We start from the raw sequence: 26,468 nt of genomic DNA on the forward strand, positions 1-26,468 counted from the left end.
TCTTCAACAAATGGTGTTGGGAAAATTGGACAGCCACATGTAGAAGAATGAAACTGGACCATTTCCTTACACCACACACAAAAATAGACTCAAAATGGTTTCAAAGACCTCAATGTGAGACAGGAGTCCATCAAAATCCTAAAGGAGAACACAGGCAGCAACCTCTTTGACCTCAGCCGCAGCAACTTCTTTCTAGAAACATCGCCAAAGGCAAGGGAAGCTAGGGCAAAAATGAACTACTGGGACTTTATCAAGATAAAAAGCTTTTGCACAGCAAAGGAAACAGTCAACAAAACCAAAAGACAACCGAGAGAATGGGAAAAGATATTTGCAAATGAGATATCAAATAAAGGGCTAGTATCCAAAATGCATAAAGAACTTATCAAACTCAACACCCAAAGAACAAATGATCCAATCAAGAAATGGCAGAAGACATGAAGAGATTTTTTTCCAAAGAAGACATCCAAATGGCCAGCAGACACATGAAAATGTGCTCAACATCACTCGGCATCAGGGAAATCCAAATCAAAACCTCAGTGAGATACCACCTCACACCAGTCAGAACGGCGAAAATTAACAAGTCAGGAAATGACAGATGTTGGCAGGAATGTGGAGAAAGGGGAACCCTCCTACACTGTTGGTGGGAATGCAAGCTGGCGCAGCCACTCTGGAAAACAGTATGGAGGTTCCTCAAAAAGTTGAAAATAGAGCTACCCTACGACCCAGCAATTGCACTACTGGGTATTTACCCCAAAGATACAAATGTAGGGATCCGAAGGGGTACGTGCACCCCGATGTTTATAGCAGCAATGTCCACAATAGCCAAACTACTGAAAGAGTCAAGATGTCCATCGACAGATGAATGGATAAAGAAGATGTGGTATATATATATATAATGGAATATTATGCAGACATCAAAAGGAATGAAATCTTGCCATTTGCAACTACGTCGATGGAACTGGAGGGTATTATGCTGAGCGAAACAAGTCAATCAGAGAAAGACATGTATCATATGATCTCACTCATATGAGGAATTCTTAATCTCAGGAAACAAACTGAGGGTTGCTGGAGTGGTGGGGGGTGGGAGGGATGGGGTGGCTGGGTGATAGTCATTGGGCAGGGTATGTGCTATGGTGAGCGCTGTGAAATGTGTTAAGACTGTTGAATCACAGACCTGCAAATAACACATTGTATGTTTTTTTAAAAAAAAGAATAAGATAGCAGGAAGGGAATAATGAAGGGGGGGAAATCGGAGGGGAGACAAACCATGAGAGACTATGGACTCTGAAAAACAAACTGAGGGTTCTAGAGGGGAGGGAGGTGGGGGGATGGGTTAGCCTGGTGATGGGTATTAAAGAGTGGATGTACTGAATGGAGCACTGGGTGTTATACACAAACAATGAATCATGGAACACTACATCAAAAACTAATAATGTAATGTTTGGTGATTAACATAACATAATAAAATTTAAAAAAATTTAAAAAAAAGATATAAAGACCAACAATGCAAAAAAAAAAGAAAAAAGTTAAAAATAGAACTACTCTATGATGCAGCAACTGCACTACTAAGGTCTTTCCACAAAGGATACAAAAATACTTATTCAAAGGGATACATGCATCGTGATGTTCATAGCACATTTTCAACAATACTCAAATTATGGAAAGAGCCCAAGTGTCCATCGACTGATGACTGGATAAAGAAGATGTGGTATAAGATATAAGATTACATATAAAACATATATAATGGATTATTACTCAGCCAAAAAAAGAATGAAATCTTGCCATTTGCAATGACATGACTAAAGCTAAAGAGTATTATGCTAAGTGAAATAAGTCGGTCAGAGAAAGACAAATACCATATGATTTCACTCATATGTGGAATTTAAGAAACAAAACGAATGGACAAAGGGAAAAAGAGAGAGAGAGAAACAAACCAAGAAACAGACTCTTAATTTTAGAGAACTGATGGTTAGCAAAGGGGAGGGAGTGGGGGATGGGTAAAATAGGTAATGGGGATTAAGGAGAGCACTTGTGATGAGTATGAGTGATGTATACAACTGTCAAATCACTATATTGTACACCTGAAACTAATATAACACTGTATGTGGAGTTGGAAATAAAATGAAATTAAATTTTAAAAAAAGAAAAGTTCAGAAACACATAGCACTATATATTAGAATTCAATGGTGTCTGAAACAGAAATTAAAACAATATGGAAGGAAAGACATTTAATCAACAATATCAGCAAGTGGATTAACAATACAAATTCCTGGTGGATTGTGTTAAACGTATAAAATCGAATCACAGGAAAACTATAGTTCAATATTTACTAAGTCTCAAAGAGGTAGTAGTAGTATATACTGAAAGGCAAAAACCAATACCAAGAAAATCACAAACATGTAAAACCTCTCAAATTACCAATTATAGACTTAAGAGGCATTTATTTCACTATTTTCTGTGTCAGAGCATTAACCTTAGCACAGAAGTCACACATGCCAAATATCATTCAATATCATTCAGATAAATTACATTACTAAAAGATCCTATAGAACAATATTATAAAAGAATTATTACCAGAATTTGTAAATATTAAGAATCAACATGTATCCTCTGGAGCTCAAATAACTAAGCCTGACCCAGACTTAATTCTACTAGAAAAATTAGTCTTTAACAAGAGTATTGGCAATTCTCTGTAACATCAGAATTCTAAAGATTATCAACTAGGAATTATATATTTTAATTTTCATTCTTATTATTTATAAAACTTGTTGCTTTCAGTAATTAGTAAGCTAATCAGGTGTTCAGTTTGCTCAACATGTCTCTAGGAATGGTAAGATGAGTTCAGAAGATAAAGAAATTATACAAAAATATAGGTCAAATATATAAAAATATAATTTTAATATACACTATCTCTCTTATTGTCTTAGGATATAAGACTACATATAAAACATTAGTCTGTATTTTTAATACATCAGTGAGATTAGTTTCAGTTTACTTACTGTGTAGTATCTACATCTGCATCAGGCTTAGTGCTCAACTGTTCCAGACAGTATATAAAAATCTAAGTCAAAAATAAGAAGTTTCAATAACATGAATTCTTAGATACTAATCTAGTTGAACATTAAAAATAATGTAGGGCGCCTGGGTGGCTCAGTTGGTTAAGCGACTGCCTTCGGCTCAGGTCATGATCCTGGAGTCCCTGGATCGAGTCCCGCATCGGGCTCCCTGCTCGGCAGGGAGTCTGCTTCTCCCTCTGACCCTCCCCCCTCTCATGTGCTTGCTCTCTCTCATTCTCTCTCTCTCAAATAAATAAATAAAAAATCTTTAAAAAAAAAAAAAAAAAAAAAAATAATGTAAATATTTTTTCTGTAAATAAACTCCTTTTTTTAAAGAGAGTGTGTGCATGTACACTCACAAGTGGAGGGGGGAGGGGCAGAGGGAGAGAATCTTAAGCAGGCTCCATGCCCAGCACGGGAGCCTGACGCAGGGCTCGATCTCACAACCCTGAGATCATGACCTGAGCTGAAATCAAGAGTCAGATGCTTAACCAAGTGACCCACCCAGGTGCCCCAATAATCCTATGTAAATAAAAAAACAAATATATACTAATATATACAAATATATATACTATAAGTGATATGTATGTATGTATGTGTGTATGTATGTATATCTCCCAGAAGTGACAGAATATATATCCCATATATATACTATATGTATGCATTGGGAATTTATATGCCAATGTATATAACATAAATGATAAAAGATTAAAAGCACCTATATTTTGATCCAACTGTAAATTCCTGAATATATTTTAGGAAAAAGACCTTTTCCTTCCTTTCATCCACTCAATCACATCTCAGCTTTGTTATGTTCTCACAAAACACTAGTCCCAAAGAACTTCATGTTCTAGATACAATGTAAACAACTATCATGTCATTGAATTTGTGCTGTGACAGAAATATATGTAACGTAGGAAGAAAACACAAAAAAAGGGAAGTATAATATAAGGGGGTACTGCTAGAACAAGCTGGAATTAATCTTACCTGGAACTCTGTTACCTTACTAGCCATAAACTATTACGGACTCAGACAAGATGAAAAAAGAATGTTGTACATATAGTATTAATAGGAGGGAGTTTACTATAATTTGCTTTATTTCAGGTTTCAGGGCATCAGTGCTTTTACATATTACCTGCATGATATTGATGCTTAGTTGACAAACCTCCTCCTGTGTTTTAGGTTGTTGAAAGACCTATAAAGAAGAATTTTGATAAGTTTTTGGACTTCGATAAGAAAACAAAACTTTGTGTTTATGAAGCTCGATATAAAAAAATTCACACATGGGAAACTGCTTCTATTGTGGGTAATGTTACTCTAAAAGGACAGGAATAAAGAGCTGCCCTCCAGACAGTGTTCTGGGCCTGAGAATACACTGGCATGGAGCTGCCTGACAACATTCAGGTCAGTCATTCTCTCTGTATACAAATGTCGATGACTCCAATTACTCTACCTACAACACTTACGTTCACATTTTAACTTCCATCAGCCTATCATGGAACCAAGAAATTGACAGCCTATGCAGTTAAACGAAATAAAACAAGCAGCTGAGGGAAAAGCTCTCTTGTGCTGAAATGACTCATTTACAACTGTGATTCCCATAGGTTCCTGGGAAAGTTTGAAATAGAAGTTGAATTTACAGAACAGAAAACTTACACTGGCTTCTCCAGGCTTGCACTCTAGAACTCCTTTAAGTGATTGCAGAGAATGTACAATGCACTGTTCAAACTGACATGGCTGACAGAAAAAAAAATGCATTATCTTAAAATTCAAAAATAAGCATGGGTTATTAAGACATTTAACAGAAGCAAATTATGGCCCCCAACTCTCAATTTTACAGATTTATTGAAAGGAAAACCAGATGCCAACAATTTGAAAGATAATCTCCTAGTCACCAAGATTTACATTTGGCATGTTTTGCACTTGATATTTAAAAATGGGTCAGTCTTGAGATTCTAAAATATATCTACATCAACTAGAATAGAAATCAGATATAACTAAAATTTTTCTTCAAAATTCTACCCTTCGGAGAACCAAATGACCTGATAAAGAACAGATATAGCAAGTTTATATTTTATTATTTTGAGAGAGAGAGAGAGAGAAAGCACGCTCAAGCATGAGAGGGGGGGAGGGGCAGAGGGAGAGAATCTTAAGCAGACTCCACACTCAGCAGGGAGCCCGATGTGAGGCTCCATCTCGATACCATGAGATCATGACCTGAGCCAAAATCAGGAGTCAGACGCTTAACCGACTGAGCCACCCAGGTGCCCAAGAAAATATTATTTTTAAGCAGTTTAAAGATAAGGCCCATAGGAAAATTTTTTAAAAAACAGGTGCCCCACAAGTTCATATTACACACTACTTCCAGGATATATTCTGAGCTCAATCTCCTAGATCTTCTACATGTCTGGTACTGTTCAAAATTTAGTGTTACTAATAATTATTCATAGAAGGTCCATGATCTTTAATTCAAAAGTCATTACAGTTATTTTTTATATACATTAAGTCAGAAAATAAAACTTGAAGATATATCCAACAAATGGCATTCAAGATAAATCTGAATGAATCATAACATCTTAGCTCCTATTGTATTTAAGGTTTCACTTTGTGCCAGGCATACTCTAGGTGACGGGGATATAGGATTCAGACAGACAGAGTTCTCTTTAAGTGTATACTCTAGGGTAGAAGACACAACCATAAAAGTCACAGTCAACAAAACTGTTACTTTTTTACAAAACAAAAACCAAAAAACCAAAAACAAAAAAAATAACTAGAAATAAAATAAGTCAATTGCAAACTAGAAAAAAAAAAAAAAAGAAAAAAAAACTAGAGTAAGTGCCATGAAAAGAACAAATGGGAACTCAGAGAAAAATGATGATGATGGAGGGGAATGTGCTCCAACTAGGACAAAGAAGACCCCCCTCAGACTGTGAAAACATTTAAGCTGACACTTGCAGGGCAAGAGGAGTCAGTCCCTTAAAGGATAAGGGAAGGGGGTGGTGAGCTCAAGGAGGCAGGACGACATGTGCACAGGCCAGGGTGGGCAGAGGCCGAAGGGGTTGGGGAAGCACAAGAACAGCAGTGCATCACAACCACTAAGCGAGAGGTTGGCAGTACAAGATGAGGTTAAGGTTCTGGGTTTCACTCAGGGGCATAAGGCTACGTAAGGCTCATAGTTCAACTAAAAAAGGTCTGTGCAAAAATCTGGAGTCAGAACCTCTCGTTATTACATGCTTCAATTTTTAAAAGAGATTGGGGGGAAAAACTGAAGAGAAGGGATACCTGTATACAAAGAAGATTATTTTTTTTTACAAAAAGGAACCCAGACTTAATGAAAGCTAAAATACTGCTTCAACCTTAATGTCACTCTAATACTGCACTTTGAAGCCACAAGAGGGCACCATAAAAAAAAACTTCTAAGTACCCAAAAAATAAATAAAAATAAAAGCATATAGTATGAAATACCAACTGCACGGAAGTATTTCAAGAGTGAAAATGTTTGTTAGATACCTGACCTTATCCCTCCAACCTACCTGCCTCAAAAGTTAAGAAAATCTAAGATATTAAAATAGTAATAGTGATAATTAAATCCAAAATTCAATTGTGGGCAATTAAATGTTGATGTTCCTATGTAGTTACTTAGATTTCTTGCATTAATATCTGAACTAGATTTTCTTAATTTCTTTTCATATCTATATTAATACAATAAATGGATGGGGAATACCAGAGAACTCTAGGAGTTTCAGTTAAACTGGGAGTAAATGATAGTGTAAACATCTATTTCTTTTTTCTAAAAAGAAACAGTACTATCTCTGCATATTGTCAGTGAACCACCCAATTTAGCTGACTATAGGAGTTATCACAAATCATTCCAGTTCTTATGAAAGAAGAAAGTTCTCCCAGAATTGAAAATTTTAAAAAATTAAAAATTTCAGGGAAAGAATAAAATGTATTCCTATTCCAAAAAATGGGATTGGTACTATGGAAATGTTAAGAAAATATAAATTAGTAGTATGTAATAGAATTTGAGACAATTTAAGTCATTGTTCAAAGTCTTAAGAATTTTACAGATGTCAGGTTAAAATACTCAAAGCTGGATCTTCAACTTTTACTCTACACACTGATTTCACCTTTTTTTCTGAAGTGAGGTCCATGCTGAATAGCTTAAAACATGCTCAGCTTTATCAACACTATTATTTTAGCATATTTCTTTACCAACATCCGGCTAGAAGATACAATGGCTGACACCAGAAGTGTAACTTTCTGTGGGTCATTCATCTACAAAGTTTATTCTAGCTTGAATGTGTGACAAACATGAAATTATTCTATGGTTATAGTTTCTTAATATTATAGTTAAACTTTAAATTGACTACAAACAAGTTTATAGTGACCATTTCAAAATATTTTCAAAGAGGTTTAACTACTATAATCAAACAACCAAACTGAGATATGACAGCTACCACTTAAGCACACACTGGGACCCAGATGTGGCAGCTATCATGTAACACTCACTGGGACCCAGAGGCGGCTGCTATCATAAAAGCACTAACTGAGACCCAAAGAGGTAAAGTGGCTTCTTTAAGAGTGCATGGCTATTGGGTCGCCTGGCTTGCTCAGTCAGAAGAGCATGCAACTCTTGATCTCAGGGTTGCGAGTTCAAGCCCCTGTTAGGTGTAGAGATCAAATAAATAAACTAAAAAAAAAAAAAAAAAAAAGATTGCATGACTATTACGTGACAGAACTAAGGATTAAACCAGATTATGATTCTAAACCCAGTGTAGCACATTTTCCTCTACAACAGCACTGTCGAAAAGAAGTATAATGTGAGCCACAAACATAAGTCACATATATAATTTTAGAGTTTCTAGTAAACACATTAAGAAAATTAAAAGAAAAAAATTAATTTTAATATAATTCATGCAATGCAATATGACAAAATATTATTTCAACATGTAATCAGTATAAAAAGTTGAGATAGTTTACATTCTTTGTGTAGTGAGTCTTTGAAATCTGGTATGTATTTTACACAAGCCATGTCTCAAATGACTGCTGTATTGAACCATGAAGGTCTACTCCACCTCTCCTTTCTCTAAGTATTTAGTACAACAGAATTAGTTATAGGATAGTTTGTATTTAAGCACAAATAATTATGAAAAGTAGAATAAGTCAAATAAACTAAAGCTAATTTTTATTAAAATCCTTTAAAATATAATTATAGATTTATTAAAAATAATAAATTTCCCTAATGTTAATTATGATTTAATTTACAAAAATTTCTAAGCAAGCACTGCTATTCTAAACCATATTGTTATATAAAGTAAGGTACATTTTAGTGTACTTCAGAGGAATAGGAGAAAAGAATTCAACTTGTCAAAAATTCCCAAAGAAAGACTATCAATAAGAAGTATAGCAATTAAAAAAAAAAAAGTTTAGCAATTTGAGGAAATGAAGAAATATCATTACATGAGATCACTGCCTTTCAACAACCTCATTCACCACTATTTTGTAAATTTTGGCAAGTCAAAAACCATTTTCTTCTAGTTTCCTCATCTACTAAGTAGGCAGAAACCTAACTTTAAATTGACTACAAACAAGTTTATTTTCTCCATTTTTCTTATAAGGTAAAACAGAAACGGTTGGGATTAACAATGTGCTCTGCTAAAAAAACTGCATTTTCCGAGCCTCCACAGTACAGGGATGGGCATGTGAATAAATTCTAGCCAATTAGATGTAGGAAGAATGGCCAGCTGTGGCTCTTGAGAAAGTGCTGGACTTTTCCCATGACAGGAATAAGGCCATGGTGCTTGGAACTACAGTGGCCTTCTTGTAATCATGAGGCCATCCTGAGACAGAAGCCACAATAAGGATCACAAAGAAGAAAGTCAGAAGGAGCCCTGCGTACTGACTGAATGACTAAGCTGCCACACAAGTCCTAATTTCTTTAATGTTAGAGAAAAAAGAAATGCCCATCTTGTCTACAGGACCTCGATGTTTTAGCATCTGAATGTCAATTTAACTGATACACCCACCTACAGGATCATTGTGGGAATCCATGAAACAGATGTGACAACATGGTATATCATGAAAACTATTTTCAAAAGTATTTTGAAAATCTAAAAGTCCCACCTGAACAGATGATGACTCTAAAACGAATATGCCATGTTATAATTGCCTGCTTGACCTATGTATATATCTGGAGAGGTTTGCTGTTATTGTTTGTTTTGTTTTGTTTTGGCTTAGGGGCCGACATTAGCATTTCTTTCTATTCTGTTTTTCTAAAAAATTCAAGTTACTGGGTAACTTAGAATGAAGCACAATCTATTTTAAAACGTAATGCAAACAAACAAGTGACACATGATGAAGAAAGAGCACTCTAAAAGAAATCCAGTTTTTATTAATTTTTAAATATTTGTTGTTGTGTTAAGCAAAAATGACTCTGAAAAGGAAAACTTTAAGAAGTTTATTTTTCTATTTTCAGAAATTATTTAGAATTACAATGCAAAGAATATATGCTTATTAATAAAACAAATCATTATTTTTGAATATAATATACACTAATGATTAACCACTGAAAAGAATATAAACTTACAAGAGAAGTCAGTCCTTCATTATCGACAATCCAGTCTTCCTTTTCAGCTAACCTCTTTATTTCTACAGAGAAAATAAGCACACATGTACTTTTTATTATAATTATCGCATTGAACTTTATAGAGATAAAAATCTATAAAGGTTATGGTTTTTCATTGTTTTATTTGGGTTTGTAAAAAAATGAAAAATAGGTAATAAGTATAAAATATAATTCTGGTGGATCAAGGATTTAAATGTGTATTGTTTTCTGGATTGTTTTCATAAAACATTAATGTAAATAAATTTAGCTCAATTTGGAGACTGCTAGGCTAGGCTTAATGACAACTTTAGATAATGGTTTATTACTTATTCAAAGCACTCTTGAAAATATTCAGCATGTACAAAATAAACTACAAAATTTTTTTTCCTAAAATATCTGATTAAAAATTCTGTTTTAATCGTAGACACTTCTGATGATTGGCAAAGGAATGCTATCCATCCAAACCTTTAGCATTTCAGGCTGTGTCAGGTCCCTGGGGGGAGCAGGTGAATTCAGAGGACACTGCTGTTTTTCACCTGGATTCTATTCCCTTTCTGTTGACACAGTATATTTAGTCACCAATTCTATAGAGATGTGACCTTTGTGACCTTTTCTTTTTTAAGATTTTATTTATTTATTTGAGAGAGAGAGAGCACAGGTGAGAGGGAGGAGGAGAGAGAATCTGAAGCAGACTCCATACTGAGCACAGAGCCAATGTTAGACTCGATCCCACAACTGCGAGATCATTACCTGAGCCAAAACCAAGAGTTGGATGCTTAACTGACTGAGCCACCTAGGTGCCCCAAGATGTGACCTTCTTACTTAAAAAGTCCTGGTGACAGATAGTTATGGCTTATGTCATTTATAATGATGTTCTTGATTGTCTTTGAAAATATTTAATATCTAAAAGGCTGCTTTGTAAAGATAACCCTGCTTTTTATGATTGTATGTACAAAATCCTGAAAATTCTAAAAGGTATAAAGAAAACAAGCATCACTTAAAATTTCTACTATACAGAAAACCACTGTTAGCCTTTCTTCTGATTTTACACTGATATTTCTAAATATTTAAAATATACATACAGGGACGCCCGTATGAGTGGCTCAGTCAGTTAAGCGTCTGCCTTCGGCTCAGGTCATGATCCCAGGGTGCTGGGATTGAGTCTCACATCGGGCTCCTTACTCAGCGGGAGCCTGCTTCTCCCTCTGCCTGCTACTCTCTCCCTCTCTCCCTCTCTGACAATAAATAGATAAAATCTTTAAAAAATAAATAAATAAAATAAAATATACATATTTTCAAAATTGGATTCATATTTTATATTTTATACTATACTTTTTCTACTTAACATGTGCCATAAGGATGTTCTTATATCCTGAAATATTTTTAAGTATAACCATTTTAATTTATGCATGGTCTGGCATCTCAGGTAAATAGATTTGGAAAGCTATTCAAAAAAGGAAAAAAAATTCTATTGAGCAGCTATTTGTGATCTTAAATACTCAAATTTCCATAAAAGTAGTTTTCTCATTTTCAAGGACTAGAAGCTAGAAAGAGGTGGCATATTCAGATAATTGTTGTCTAGCAAATGTCATCAATTTTTCTTAACATACCTTCTGCTGTGTGTTGCAATGTGACCATCACACAACGTACTCGGAGATCCAAAATGAGATCCTGGATAGTCTGTAACATGTCATTAGGAATTTCAAGGGCAGTCAACGATTCATAAGTAAGCCTGTGAAAGAGCCACAACAAAACAAAAGTGAGCAGAGTGGGATCTTGAAGCAATTCCTGTCATCAGTTTAGCTAGCCTATGGAGGCTGTAAGTTACAATACTATATTGAAAGCAAGGGGAAAGTAAAACCGTAACAGGAATTATAATACAACAGTAACACTGAATTAAACAATAAAAAAGATGCACATTCAGTATGACATTCTCATCAAACATAAGCACCAGAAAGGTTTAGGAGTTTAGGTGCTATATGATAGAGAGGAAATACTGGAGGCAAGAAGAGTAAAATTCTTTGTTGACTATGTTAAAAAATCATATCCCAAACTGAATGCGTTGTGGGTTTTTTTTTTTTTCAAAAAGACAAAAAAATTTTTACCTGTTTTCAGAAGAATGTGTCCATATTTACCTTATGGTCTGGATGACATGAGCAAGCCACTGTCCTGAGAGCTCAGACTTCACCTCCCAGCCTCCATACTGCCTCACTCCACACTCTGGGATGCTGAGTGGGAGGAGGGCTCCACGGATCAACTTCACAAGACACTGCATTACTTCTTGAATCATTTTCTAGACAATGATGAAAGTAAAACTGCATTAAAACTCATTAATTTGATTAAATCAACTAAAGGAATCAGCCTGAACAGTGATGAATAGTTTGAATGTAGATAGTTTTCTAGTAACTTTGGTTGAGAAAACCTTATCCTGTGAAAAAGTCTACATACTTATCCTTAACTTACCTTAAAATCATTTTGTCTTTGCCTTACATTCTTTGATCTTTCAATTTGGCCTGATTTCTCCGCAGTCTTAAAAATTAAAAAAGCAAAATCAAATATATTAGTTGTCTTCAGATAAAAAGAAATGCCTTAGCAGTTGTATATAAAGAGAGCATAAGATATGGTTGTAACTTGACTGAATGTTTAAGACATAATCTAAGTTTCTGATTTAAAAACAGACTTAATTAGAAAAACTTTCTTATTCCAAAAGGAAGTTATTCATTTTCTTAAAACCTTTAAGTACAATTTCCATTCCATAAATAAGCCTAAGAATTAAGTTGAAATTGCCTTTTTTATAGGTGAATTTCATGTGCCATGTTCATCAATAACTGTATATGGTTAAACCTAAATCATACCCATGATTAGCCTTCTCAATACTATTTCTCATTAGCTAGTATAGAAACAAAAGGAAGAGTAAACTCTGGATTAATGTCCAGGAATCTTAGGCTCTCCATTCCCTTCCCTTAAACATTTATAGATAACCATTGTATTTGGCATTTATTTTTAAAAAATTATAAATCACTATTCTTTCAGGGATTTTATAGTCTAATTTAGGAGAGAATATATTCTAGAATTAAATTTTTATCTGTTTACTGCTAGCCATATTTTCCTTTGATACTTCTTTCTCCTTAAAGTAATATGTGGAAGACTACATTGATTAAAAGAGAAATCTATTCAACTGGATTTCAGTTAACCTTTTACTCCCAAATTTTCTAACAGCTAAATATTACCATATAAAATGCCTAAGAAGGGTAAGCTTAGAAAACTTTCCAAATAAAAAAATAATAACAAAATGGTACGATGAAAAAGAAAATTCTGATAGTTCACTAACATAATACGAAATTATCCTTTAAAGTTAAAATGCTTATGAAATTATTGGATAGAGACGTGTCAAGAGAACTTTCAAGTTAACAACAATTGACTTCAAGCTAATTTTGAAATACAAATAATGTTATATATATTTTTGGTATAAGCTAGAGAAACAGTGTATAGAGTTCATTATGATGATGAGCATTTCTAACATGAATGAGCAAAAGAAGGGTAAGAACAAAAACATCAGACATACCTGATAAAAAGTGGTCAACACACACATATATACATACCTCTTCAGGCTCTAATTTACATTTATTTTATAATTTTATATTGAACTATATTGCTTTTATCATTTTTTTCTTTGTAGAAACGCACTTTTGCTTTTCCAGAATCGAAGTTTAATTGTTGAAAAAACTAAACCTGAAATTCACCTCAGTAATAACTCAGTAAGCAAATTCCTAAATTCATTAGGCAACAACACTCAAAATTCTTTGTACATGAGGATTTCACTTAGAAGCTGATGTTTTTGTCCCTTTATTTTTAAGACAAATGAGAAGTAACTGAAGTGTTTTAAAGCAACAGTGAGAAGTGACTGGAGGGGCTGATATTAGGAGCACAGCCAGTTAGAAGGATACTACACTCACCCAGGTGAGCAATCACAGCGTATTAGGCAAAAGGAGGTGGAGCATGAACTCATGTAGATGGCTTAGCTACAGGCTTCCAAGGCAGAGGTGACTGAGCCTGGTAATTCTACTGGGTGTTTCAGTGAGAAAGGAGAGATGTCAAGAGTGACTCCCATCTGAGTCATGACCACTCAGGTAAGTCTAACTGGCCCTGAATGTCTGTTAGCCTACTTTCTGTTTCTGTCAAAGTGTGATGTTCTGATTCAAAGTAACACTTCAGGCAATATAGTGGCCTACGAGTAGAAAAGCAAATGAATGGCCCCAGGTTTACTGAGGTGATAAATTAATTAGCTATTCTCTAAGTAATGCAGTTTGTCAGGTCTTAGTCTTAGGCACTTTTTTTCTCTATACACTCTAATTTATTCTCAAGGCTTCAAATATCATTTCTATCTAGTGCCTTCCTATTTTGGATTCTGCACTCAATTCCAACATGTGTGTGTAGGGGGAGGAGTTTCCCCTCAAAAACAAGGAATTCTCCAGACACCAGTTGGGTGGTCCAACAATTCAACTCAATTCTAACACAATCTACTTGGAGATAACGTCAGATCCCACAAGCTAAAGGCTCAGTCCTACAAGATTTGCACCCCGCCCCCCAACACACATGTAGATGCCAATCTCAAGACCAGGTTGTCACCTATGCTTCTGACCTATTGGCTACAGATTGGAGGTTCCTATAATTCCCTGCATGGGTTCAAGTAATTTGTTACAACAGCTCACAGAACTAGGAAATGTGTTTACCCACTAGATTACCAGTTTATTATAAAAGGATGAAACTCAGAAATGGCCAGGTGGAAGAGATGCATAGGGCAAAGTATGAGAAAAGGGTGCAGAGCTTCCATGCCCTCTCCAGGCAAGCCACTCTCCCTGTATCTCCACACATTCATCAACCTGGAAGTTCTCTGAACCCTGTCCTTTGGCTTTTTATGGAAGCTTCATTACATAGGCATGATTGATTAAATCACTGGCCACTGGCAACTGATTCAACCTCCAGCTCCATTCCCCTCCCTAGAGGTCTGAGGATTAGACTGTAAATTCCAACCCTCTAATCACATGGTTGGTGATCCAAGCAATTAGCACCCTCATCCTTAGGTGGAGACAAAAGTCACATCATTAACGTAACAAAAGACCTTTCCCACTCCTCACTTGAAGAAATTCCCAGGGTTTTAGGAGCTCTGTGCCCAAAACCAGAAGACCACATATATTTCTTATTATAAATCACAATGTCACACTTCCAAATTTATATCTCCAGCCCTAATTTTTCCTTTGAAGCCCAGATTTGAATTTCGGATTGTCTACTTCATGTCTCTTCTTGAATAACTCACAGTAATCTCAAACTCAATACATTAAAAGTACAAAACTGGTATTTTCCTCCAAGCATGTTCTTCAAAAAGTCTATCTGGCTTTGTAAATGGCACACCTACTCACTTGAGAGTCCATTTGGTAGCTCTATGTTAATTCTTGTCCTCATCCTACTCATCTGATCGATCCATCAGTAAGTCTGGTCAACACTACTTCCAAAATACAAACAAAATCTATCATTTTCTCTCCAACTCCACTAACAAAACCTTAACCCAAACACCATCATTTCCTGCCCAGACGGCTTTAATAGTTTACCTACTCTGACTTTTGTTCCCTGCCAATTCATTCTTGAACAGGTAACCAGAGTGGTCTTTTTTAACACCAAAACTCTGATCAGATTACTCCACCAGTTAGAGTCCATCTGTGGCTTCCCACCATACTTGGAATACACATTCCTTACCATGGTCTGTAATGAAGCCCTGTCAGTTGGTCCCTGCTTCCTCCTCTAGCCTCATCTCCTGCTTCTCCTGATACCCTAAGCCCACTGCTTAGTATACTCTGAATGTTTTGACCTTCTTTCTGTTTTTCAAATATGCCAAGCTCCCTTCCTTGGTTTTGCAATGTGCTGTTGTCTCTTCCTAATACATTCTTCTCCCTGATTCCTTGTGTGGCTGTTTCCTTCTCATGCTTCAAGTTTTGGTTTCAATGTCATCTCCTCAGAGAGATCTTCCCTGACCTCCATCCCATCTTAGAACCCTATTTGTTTCTTTTATAGCTGTTAGCAAAATTTAAGATAAAGTTTTTAAAAATTGATTTTGGTTCTGTCTCTCCAGGAGGGGAGAGGTCATATTTATCTTGGTCACTATTTTATATATTTATATATTTTTAAATTTACATATGTATGTGTTACATGTACACACATGTATGTGTGTGTGTGTATATACATGTATCAGTACCTGTCACATAGTGTGTTCAGGATATTCAATAAATATTTGGTGAATGAAGGATCACCCATGGTTAGAGTTCTTCAGGACCTCCTGGGATATATTTCAGAAAGCATGATGGCCCTGAATACTACTAGGTTAATTTCAAGGTCTTTAAAAAACTTGAAGTCCTGGGTCTCCACATGGCTAACTGACCCTTTGAAGGAGATCTGCCAGGCATAACCCTATGATATATTCCTGAGAAGTCCAACAGACTCACTGCTTCTCCTGGAGATTTAAGATAACAAAAGGGATAAGCAGAGGTTTAAGAATTTCCTGTGAATACTGGGAGTTGGGAGGACTCCTGTAGGTGTAGAATTCAAATGTTGCTGAGGAACCCAGCACCCACTGTGATGTGAAGAGGCACAGAATGACACTGGAATTCTACACTGCAAAATCTAAGTTAAGGACGTTGTGATGGTTAATTCTACATGTTAACTTGAGTGGGCCATAGGGTGCTCAGATATTCATTTAACATTATTCTGGGTATGTCCGTGAGAGTGTTTTTGGATGAGATTAACATTTGAATTGGTAGGCGAAGGGAAGCAGATTGCCCCCATTAAGGAGGGTGGAACCCATCCAATCAGTGGAAGGCCTGAATAGAACGAAAAAAGGCTGACCCTCCTTCCAGTAAGGGGGAACTCCTCCTGCTTAACTGCTTTGAATGAGGACACTGAACTGAAACACTGGTACTTCCTGGGTCTCGAGCCTCTTGGCTTTCAGATTGGAACTACACCATGGGCATTCTTGGGCCTCCAACTTGATGACTGCAGATCTTGGGACTTGTCAACCTCTATAATCATGTAAGCCAAACTCCTTTTGTAAATCTTTTCTCTTTATATACACAGTTGGAAGCAGAATCAACATCCTCTTGTTTCTATTTCTCTGAATCCTGACTAACATAGTGCTGGTTTAGTGTGCTGTGGACAAAGAGATGGAGCTCTGAAATAAAGGCATAATTGTCTCAATAAAGAGTCAAGCCAGGATAAAACTGTAAGTATACCAATTATCAGATGGTGCTTTTCTAATTCTATCTGTCACAGTACCTAATACTGAACTTTGTGTATAGTAGCCTTGTTTAACGGGCTAGTTATTTCATAGCTTTTTGTTCTAAATACTTTTAAATCAAAGAGTGAAGATCAATTTTTTAAAAACATCATATCAAAATCAAAACCAAATTTTGCCCATTAAACAGGTGCTAATGAATGCATGATGACATCTACTAGACAAAATAATTTATAAACTTCAAAGACTGGTCTCCAAATATATAGAAATTGGAGAGGGCAGGAATTAGTTTTAAGGCATACCTCTTGAAATTGTTAATTAAAAAGCAGTTACTTATCAACATATTGAACTATATCAGTTGCCCTATTTTTAAAAGGAAATCTAATTTTGGAATATAAAGTGCATTTTAATTTACATACTATGAGTCATACAACTTTTAAAAATGTTGATTACTAATGTTTAAAAATTATTTGGATGCTTTAACATTTTTTACTCCAAATTATACAATATTTAAAATATATCCAAAGGTGAGATCTCAACCTACTATTAATCATTTCGTTAACTAAAAACCTTAACTCTTTCCTGCACACACAGACCAAAACTACTTTGTGGTAAGACCAACGGCTAGATTTCACTGTTTTGATTCACATATGTTACTTCACATGGGCATGACTGGTTTGAAGAACTATTTTTTAAACTGTTGGAAACTCCATCTAAATCTTTAACGGATGGGCTCTTAATAAAGCAAAATAATTCTATAACAAGAAAAAAACTTACAAGTAAATTTTGTTTAAATATTACAGAGCTCTCTTATATGAGCTTAAATACCAAATATCAAAGCCTTGGAACTCTTCTCAGTTTTAATTTAATTAAGTTTCTGGATTTCACAAGTAGCTTGATATGGTGGGCACACATTCCTAACTCCTCCATTCCCTTCTACTACCCTTCAGTGTCTTTCTAGCTTTTCAATAGAGGATAACTAGTTTAAAAACATGTCCAAATCTATATAGTGAATTACACTCTATTAATAATTATTACTATAAACTCTTAAAAGCTTACAAATACAGATAGGTAGAAATACCATACGCATATCCAACTCAGTGCAACTAATGTTTCACTAAAATATCCCAGATAAAAAACTTAGGAATTTTATGAACTCTAAAAAGACTCAAGATAAGGCAACTACTATCCTTATGTGATAGGCCACCTACAGCAACCAATCTGGAAGGAAGAAACACTTGACTGGAAACAAATAACTAGGTTTAAAATCCATTTCCTAAGGTACTAATCCTTTGATGAGTATATCCGTCTAGACATTATTCAATATGACTATAGTAGTTCAACAGTCCACTATTTCTTTTTTTTTTTTTTAAGATTTTATTTATTTATTTGACAGAGAGAGAGAGAGCACACAACAGGGGGAGCCGTAGAGGGAGAGCGAGAAGTAGGTTTTGCACTGAGCAGGGAGCCCGATGTGGGGCTTGATCTCAGGACCCTGGGATCATGACCTGAGCCAAAGGCAGACGCTTAACCGACTGAGCCACTACCCAGGCGTCCCAACAGTCCGCTATTTCTTAATGCTACTAAACTTTATTCCCTGAACACCTATTATGTGCCAGGCCAATGAAGTTTTAAATACTGGAATAAACATTTATTCCAAATAATAAGAGTAAATTTTCATTTATCTGCTGGACACTGTTATAAGCACTTCACTGACATTAACTTGTTTAATTCCCAAACCTGACCTTGCAACCAGGCATAGAGTAGTAAAGTTATTTGCCTCAGGTTGCAGCTAATAAGTGATATATATTGGACATTTCTATTAAAACACTAAAATTAGTGTTCTGTAAGAGGGCTGTGAACACATTCAGTCAAGGCACTGATATGGAAGCATCTAACCTTTCCAGTCCTCATGAGCCCTCAGGATTAGAGACAGAGCGGATAGGAAGAGGAAGTTATGACACGTTACTGGTTGCGTGGCTGTTCTACACCATGGCAGAGGGCAAGAAACCCAAACCTGTCCTCAGCATAGAGAGCCACACAACTCTCATGCAGCTGAGAGGAAGAAAATGCAAATGGATGGAGACATGTTTGAAAGCAAAATGTTGAGAAAACTTTTTTCAGGACACCAGAAAAACTGAAATTAAAGCATTCACTTCCTCGGATTGGGAGGAACTAAGATGGTAGCATACTAGGGGGACCCTAGGCTTGCCTGGTCCCTCAAACACAACTAGATACCTATCAGATCATTCTGAATACCCAAGAAATCAACCCAAGGACTGACAGAACAAACTTCTCAATTAGAGGGAGAAAAGAGGCCAAATCAAGGAAGATAAGAATTGTGGAGGTGTGATTTGGGGGTAAGGATCACGGGTGCTGCAGAGGGGAAGGAGCCCTACTCACAGAGAAAGGAGAGAGAGAGAGAGTGAGAGAGAGAGAGAAAGAGTGCACCAGGGAAATGCACAAGGCGATTACTTCCCCAAAGCCATTAGCTGGGAAAATGAGAGGGGCTGGAGAGGGGCTTTTTGTGAGTTTCTGCAACCAGTAGGGCTCAGAGACTGGAGTTCAAAGGTCAGTGGGCTTGGCTGAGATAGAGACCCTACTCCCTGAGAGAAGGCAGGCAAGCAGACAAGGGCAGACAGCACAATCTGAGGATCACATAAGGTACATGGGGTAGAGACTGTTCACTCTTCTTGGAGCACATCTGTGAGAGGTGGCATTCACAGAGACACTTCTTGGGGGACAAAAGAGCTGGAGAGTGCCATTTCTTTCCCCCATCTCTCAGCATAGGCACAGAGACACCTGCTGAGGGCAGAAAACCTGGACACTGGCTGTTTAGCCTGCTTTGCTCCAAATCCCACGTCTCTGCACTCTAGCATGACTGCCCTTCTCAGTGAAATCTGCATCTGTCCCAGGGCAGCGAGACCCTTCCCCAGAAGACTAGCTCAGGTCCCGCTACAGCATGACCTTAAAGTTTGGAGTTTTAAAAGTCAGCAGGCTTGGCTGGGATATTACCCAAAGTGCACTGTGCTGCTCCAGGCAGGCAAGCAACTTGGAGACAGACAGAGAGAAAACAGCGATCTGAAAAACACCTGGGATGCACAAGAGGAAATTATTCACTCTTCTGGGAGTGCTTCCCTGAGAGCAGCAAGCATAGAGACCCCTCTCTAGGGACAAAGGAGCTGGCTGGCACCATTTATCTCCCCACCCCTCAGCATAAACCAACTTCAGTCAACAGCACAATGCCAACACTGGCTGCCGAACCTGCTTACACCAAGTCCCATTCCCTTGCATTCTGCTGGTACTGCTTTTCTCAGGCAAATGTGCCTAAGGACCAGGGCAGCGGGCCCCTTCCCAGAAGACCAGCACAACCCCCTGCACACATCACGTCTACTAACCAGAGTTCTGAAAACTTCACTTGTAGTGGAAATAGCATCAGGTCTCATTTAACAAGCAGACCAGAGCACACCTAGTTAAAACTTACCACACTCTGGCCAATGTCCAAACACTTCCAAACGCAGTAGCCGAATGCATGCAGCATACACCAGAGACACTCCCTGAAGCATGCCCTGGACATTGTATGACCTCTTCTTCATAAGGCTCTCAAGATCAGGAAATACAACAAGATTTTCTAATACAGAAAAAGAGACCTACACAAAACACAGACAGAGGAATTCATCCCAAAAGAAAGAACAAAAAAAGGTTACAGGCAGAGATCAAATCAAAAGAGATATAAGTATATGCCTGATGCAGAATTTAAAGCAACAGTCATAAGCATAATCGCTGGGCTTGAGAAAAGCATGGAAGATATCAGGGAGACTCTTACCACAGATATAAAAGAGTTAAAAAAAAAAACAGAAATGAAAACTGCAATAACTGAGATTCAAAACAGACTGGATATAATGACCACAAAGATAGAAGAAGCAGAGGAACGAATAAGTGATATAGCTAATAGTACAATGGAAAATAATGAAGCCAAACAAAAGAGAGAATTATGGATCACAAGAATAGATATAGGGAACTCAGTGAATTAATCAAACATAAAAACATTCATATCATAGGAATCCCAGAAGAAAAGAGAGAAAAGTGGGCAGAAGGTTTATATGAGGAAATAATAGCTGAAAACTTCCCTAATCTAGGGAAGGATACAGACATCCAAATTCAGGAGACAGAACTCTCCATAAAAATCAACAAAAGCAGGCCAACACCAAGATATACTGTAGTTAAATTTGTACAATATAGTTGATAGAGAAAAACTCCTGAAAGCAGCAAGACAAAAGAAGTCCCTAACTTACAAGGGAAGACCCATAAGGGTAGCTGCAGATCTCTCCACAGAAACTTGGCAAGCCAGAAGAGAGTGGCATGATATATTCAATGTGCTGAATGGGAAAAATCTGCAGCCAAGAATACTCTACCCAGAAGGGTTATCATTTAGAAAGAAGGAGAGATAAGGAGTTTCCCAGACAAACAAAAACTAAAGGACTTAATGACCACTAAACCAGCCCTGCAAGAAATATTAAAGGGGACTTGTTGAGTGGGAAGGAAGGACCAAAAGTGACAATGACTAAAAAGGAACAGAGAAAATCTCCAGAAAAGACGACAAAACAGGCAATAAAATGGCACTATATACGTATCTATCAATAATATTTCTGAATATAAATGGACTAAACGCTCCAATCAAAAGACATAGGATGTCAGAATATACAAAAAAAAAAAAAAGTCTCATCTACATGCTGCCTACAAGAGACTTATTTAGACCCAATGACACCTGCAGATTGAAAGTGAGGGGATGGTCAGTGGAATTCTATCAAACTTTAAAAGAATTAATACCTATTCTTCTGAAACTGTTTCAAAAAATAGAAACGGAAGGAAAACTCCCACACTTATTCTATGAGGCCAGCATTACACTGATCCCAAAACCAGACAAAGGAGAATTACAGACCAATATCCCTGATGAATATAGATTCCAAAATTCTCAACAAGATACTAGCTGATAGGAACAAAGAGTAAATTAAAAGGATTATTCACCACGACCAAGTTGGATTTATTCATGAGCTACAATGGTGGTTCAATGTTCGCAAATCAACTAAGGCGATACACCACATTAATAAAAGAAAGGACAAGAACCATATGATCCTCTCAATAGATGCAGAAAAAGCATTTGACAAAATACATCATCCTTTCTTGACAAAAACTCTCTGCAGTGTAGGGATAGAAGGAACACAACTCAATATCATAAAAGACACAAAAAACCCACAGCGAGGAGCGCCTGGGTGGCTCAGTCAGTTAAGTGTCTGCCTTCGGCTTATGTCATAATCCCAGGGTCCTGGGATCAAGCCCCATGTTGGGCTCCTTGTTCAGCGGGGAGCCTGTTTCTCCCTCTCCCCCTTCTGCTCATACTCTCTCTTACTATCTCTTTCTCTCTCTAATAAATAAAAAATAAATAAATCTTAAAAAAAAAAAAAAGAAAAACCCACAGTGAATACCATCCACAACAGGGAAAAACTGAGAGCTATTGCCCTAAGATCAGGAACATGACAGGGATGTCCACTCTCATCACTGTTGTTCACCGTAGTACTGGAAGTCCTAGCCTCAGCTATCAGACAACAAAAAGAAATAAAAGGCACCCAAATCAGCAAAGAAGAAGTCAAACTCTCACTCTTTGCAGACGACATGATACTCTATGTAGAAAACCCCAAAGACTCCACCTGAAAATTGCTATAAATGATACAAAAATTCAGCAAAGTCGCAGGATATAAAATCAATGCACAGAAACCAGTTGCATTATTGTACAGTTGCATATTGTTGTATTACTATACACTAACAATAAAGCAGAAGAAAGAGAAATCAAGGAATTGATCCCATTTACAATTGCACCAAAAACCGTAAGATACCTAGGACTAAACTTAACTAAAGAGGTAAAGGATCTGTTCTCAAAATCTACAGAACACTTATGAAATTGAGGAAGACACAAAGAAATGGAAAAGCATTGCATGCTCAGGGGTTGGTAGAATAAATACTGTTAAAATGTCTATGCTACCCAGAGCAATCTACACATTCAGTGCAATCCCTATCAAAATACCACTGACATTTTTCACAGAGCTGGAACAAACAATCCTAAAATTTGTATGGAACCAGAAAAGACCCCAAGTAGCCAGAGGAATGTTGAAAATGTTGAAAATGAAAACCAAAGCTAGAGGCATCACAATGTCAAGCTGTATTACAAAGCTGTCATTATCAAGACAGTATGTTAATGGCACAAAAACAGACACATAGATCAATGGAACACAACAGAGAACCCAGAAACAGAACCTCAACTCTATGGTCAACTAATCTTTGACAAAGCAGGAAAGAATATCCAAGGGAAAAAAGGACAGTCTCTTCAACAAATGGGATTGGGAAAATTGGACAGCTACATGCAGAAGAATGAAACTGGACCACTTTCTTACACCATACACTAAAATAAACTCAAAATGGATGAAAGACCTAAATGTGAGACAGGAATCCGTCAAAATCCTAGAGGAGAACACAGGCAGCAACATCTTTTATCTCAGCTGCAGGAACTTCTTGCTAGACACAGCTCCAAAGACAAGGGAAACAAAGGCAAAAATGAACTATCGGGACTTCCATCAAGATAAAAAGGGCTAATGGACACCATAATAAGACAATAATACAATAATAGTAGGGGATACAATAATAGTACAATAATAGTAGGGGATGTTAACACCCCACTTACAATACAATAATAGTAGGGGATGTTAACACCCCACTTATATCAATGGATAGATCATCTAAGCAGAAAATCAAAAGGAAGCAATGGCTTTGAAAGACACACTGGACCAGATGGACTTAACAGATATATTCAGAACTTTCCATCCTAAAGCAACAGAATATACATTCTTCTCAAGTGCACTTGGGGCATTCTCCAGAACAGATTACATACTAGGTCACAAATCAGACCTCAACAAGTACAAAAAATGTGAGATCATACCATGCATATTTTCAGACCACACCACCATATAACTTGAAGTCAACCACAAGAAAAAAATTTGGAAAGACCACAAATACATGGTGGTTAAATAACATACTACTAAAGAATGAATGGGTCAACCAGGAAATCAAATTAGAAATTTAAAAAATACATGGAAACCAACAGAAATGAAAACACAAGGGTCCATAACCTCTGGGATGCAGCAAAAGTGGTCCTAAGAGAGAAGTGAATGGCAGTACAGGGCTACCTCAAGAAGCAAGAAAAGCCTAAAATAAACAACTTAACTTTACACCTGAAGGAGCTAGAAAAAGAAAACAAATGAAGCCGAAAGCCAGCAGAAAAAGGGAAATAATAAAGATTATAGCAGAAATAAATGATATAGAGACTAAAAAACAACAGAACAGATTAATGAAACTGGGAGCTGGTTCTTTGAAAAAATTAATAAAATTGATAAACCCCTAGCCAGACCTATCAAAAAGAAAAGAGAAAGGACCCATAAATAAAATCACAAATGAGAGAGGAGAAATAACACCAAGAAATACAAACAATTGTAAGAGAGCATTATGAAAAATTATATGTCAACAAATCGGACAACTTAGAAGAAATTGATAAAATTCCTAGAAACATATAAACTACCAAAACTGAAATAGGAAGAAAGAGAATACTGTTCAAGTAGCAAAGAAATTGAATTAGTAATGAAAAATCTCCCAACAAACAAAAGTCCAGGGCCAGATGGCTTCCCAGTGGAATTCTACCAAACATTTAATACCAATTAATACCTATTCTTCTCAAATTATTCCAGAAAATAGAAATGGAAGAAAAACTTCAAAACTCATTCTAAGAGGCCAGCATTACCCTGATTCCAGAGCCAGATAAATACTCCACTAAAAAAGAGCAGTACAGGACGCCTGGGTGGCTCAGTCAGTTAAATGGCTGCCTTTGGCTCAGGTCATGATCCCAGGGTCCTGGGATCGAGTATTGCATCGGGCTCCTTGCTCGCGGGAACCTGCTCTCCCTCTGCCTGCTGCTCCCCCTGCTTGTGCTCGTGTGCTCTCTCTCTCTCTCTCTGTCAAAGAAATAAAATCTTTAAAAAAAAGAGAGAGAGAGAATTACAGGCCAAAATCCCTGATGAACATGGATGCAAAAATTCTAAACAAAATACTAGCAAACTGAATCCAACAATACATTAAAAGAATCCTTCACCACGATCAAGTGAGATTTATTCCTAGGCTGTAAGTTGGTTCAATATTCACAAATCAATCAATGTGATAAACCACATTAATAAAAAAAAGGATAAGAACCATATGATCCTTTCAATAGATGCAGAAAAAGCATGTGACAAAGTACAATATCCATTCATGATAAAAGCCCTAAAAAAAATAGGTTTAGAAGGAACATACCTCAACATTATAAAGGCCATATATGGAAAACCCACTGCTAATATAATCCTCAATGGGGAAAAACTGAGAGCTTTTCCTCTATGGTCAGGAACAAGACAGGGATATCCACCCTCACTACTGTTACTTAACATAGTACTGGAAGTCCTAGCCTCAGCAATCAGACAATAAAAAGAAATAAAAGGCATCTAAATTGGTAAGGAAGAAGTCAAACATTCGTTATCTGCAGGTGACAGGATACTCTATAGAGAAAACCCAAAAGACTCCACCAAAAACTTGCTAGAACTGATATATTAACTCAGTAAAATTGCAGGATACAAAATAGATACACAGAAGTCTGTTGCATTCCTATACACCAATAATGAAGTAGCAAAAAGAGAAATCAAGGAATCAATCCCATTTATAATTGTACTAAAAACCGTAAGATACTTAGGAATAAACCTACCCAAAGAGGTAAAGGAACTACGCTCTAAAAACTATAAAACACTTAGAAAACAAGCTTCTGCACAGTGAAGGAAACAATCAACAAAACTAAAAGGCAACCTATGGAAATGGAGAAGATATTTGCAAATGACATATCTGATAAAGAGTTACTATCCAAAATATACAAAGCACTTATAAAATTCAACACCCCCCCAAAAAATTAATAATCCATTTAAAAAATGGGCAGAAGACATGAATAGACATTTTTCCAAAGAATACATACAGATGGCTCACAGACACATGAAAAGATGCTCAACATCACTCATCATCAAGGAAATGCAAATCAAAGACACAATGAGATACCATCTCACACCTGTCAGAATGGCTAAAATTGACAACACAGGCAACAAAAGGTATTGATGAGGATGCAGAGAAAGGGAAACCCTCTTGCACTGTTGGTGGGAATGCAAACTGGTGCAACCACTCTGGAAAACAATATGAAGTTTCCTCAAAAAGTTAAAAACAGAACTACCTATGACCCACCAGTTGCACTACTAGGTATTTACCCAATGGATACAAACATACTGATTTGAAGGGGCACCTGCATTGTGATGGTTACAGCAGTATTATCAACAATAGCAAACTATGTCCATCAACTGATGAATGGATAAAGAAGATGTAGTGTATTTATAGACAATGGAATATTACTTAG

The 26,468-nt window shown here is 36.6% G+C and overlaps 1 protein-coding gene across 5 annotated transcripts in view; it reads right to left on the bottom strand.

Annotated features, from left to right (window-relative positions):
* The window catches only part of EXOC2 (exocyst complex component 2), a 256,500-nt gene that overhangs the window by 107,952 nt on the left and 122,080 nt on the right, over positions 1–26,468 (bottom strand). For all 5 annotated transcript variants that reach the window (XM_036072478.2, XM_036072479.2, XM_036072475.2 and 2 more), the window contains 7 exons: positions 12,127–12,192; positions 11,799–11,956; positions 11,274–11,395; positions 9,646–9,707; positions 4,713–4,793; positions 4,192–4,251; positions 3,000–3,061 (listed from right to left, as the gene is read on the bottom strand). In XM_036072478.2, coding sequence (XP_035928371.1) covers positions 3,000–3,061; positions 4,192–4,251; positions 4,713–4,793; positions 9,646–9,707; positions 11,274–11,395; positions 11,799–11,956; positions 12,127–12,192 — 611 coding nt within the window. The remainder of the gene's footprint in view (positions 1–2,999; positions 3,062–4,191; positions 4,252–4,712; positions 4,794–9,645; positions 9,708–11,273; positions 11,396–11,798; positions 11,957–12,126; positions 12,193–26,468) is intronic.

This window comes from Halichoerus grypus, chromosome 9 (assembly GCF_964656455.1).
Source record: "Halichoerus grypus chromosome 9, mHalGry1.hap1.1, whole genome shotgun sequence".
In the NCBI taxonomy this organism is placed as follows: Eukaryota; Metazoa; Chordata; class Mammalia; order Carnivora; family Phocidae; genus Halichoerus; species Halichoerus grypus.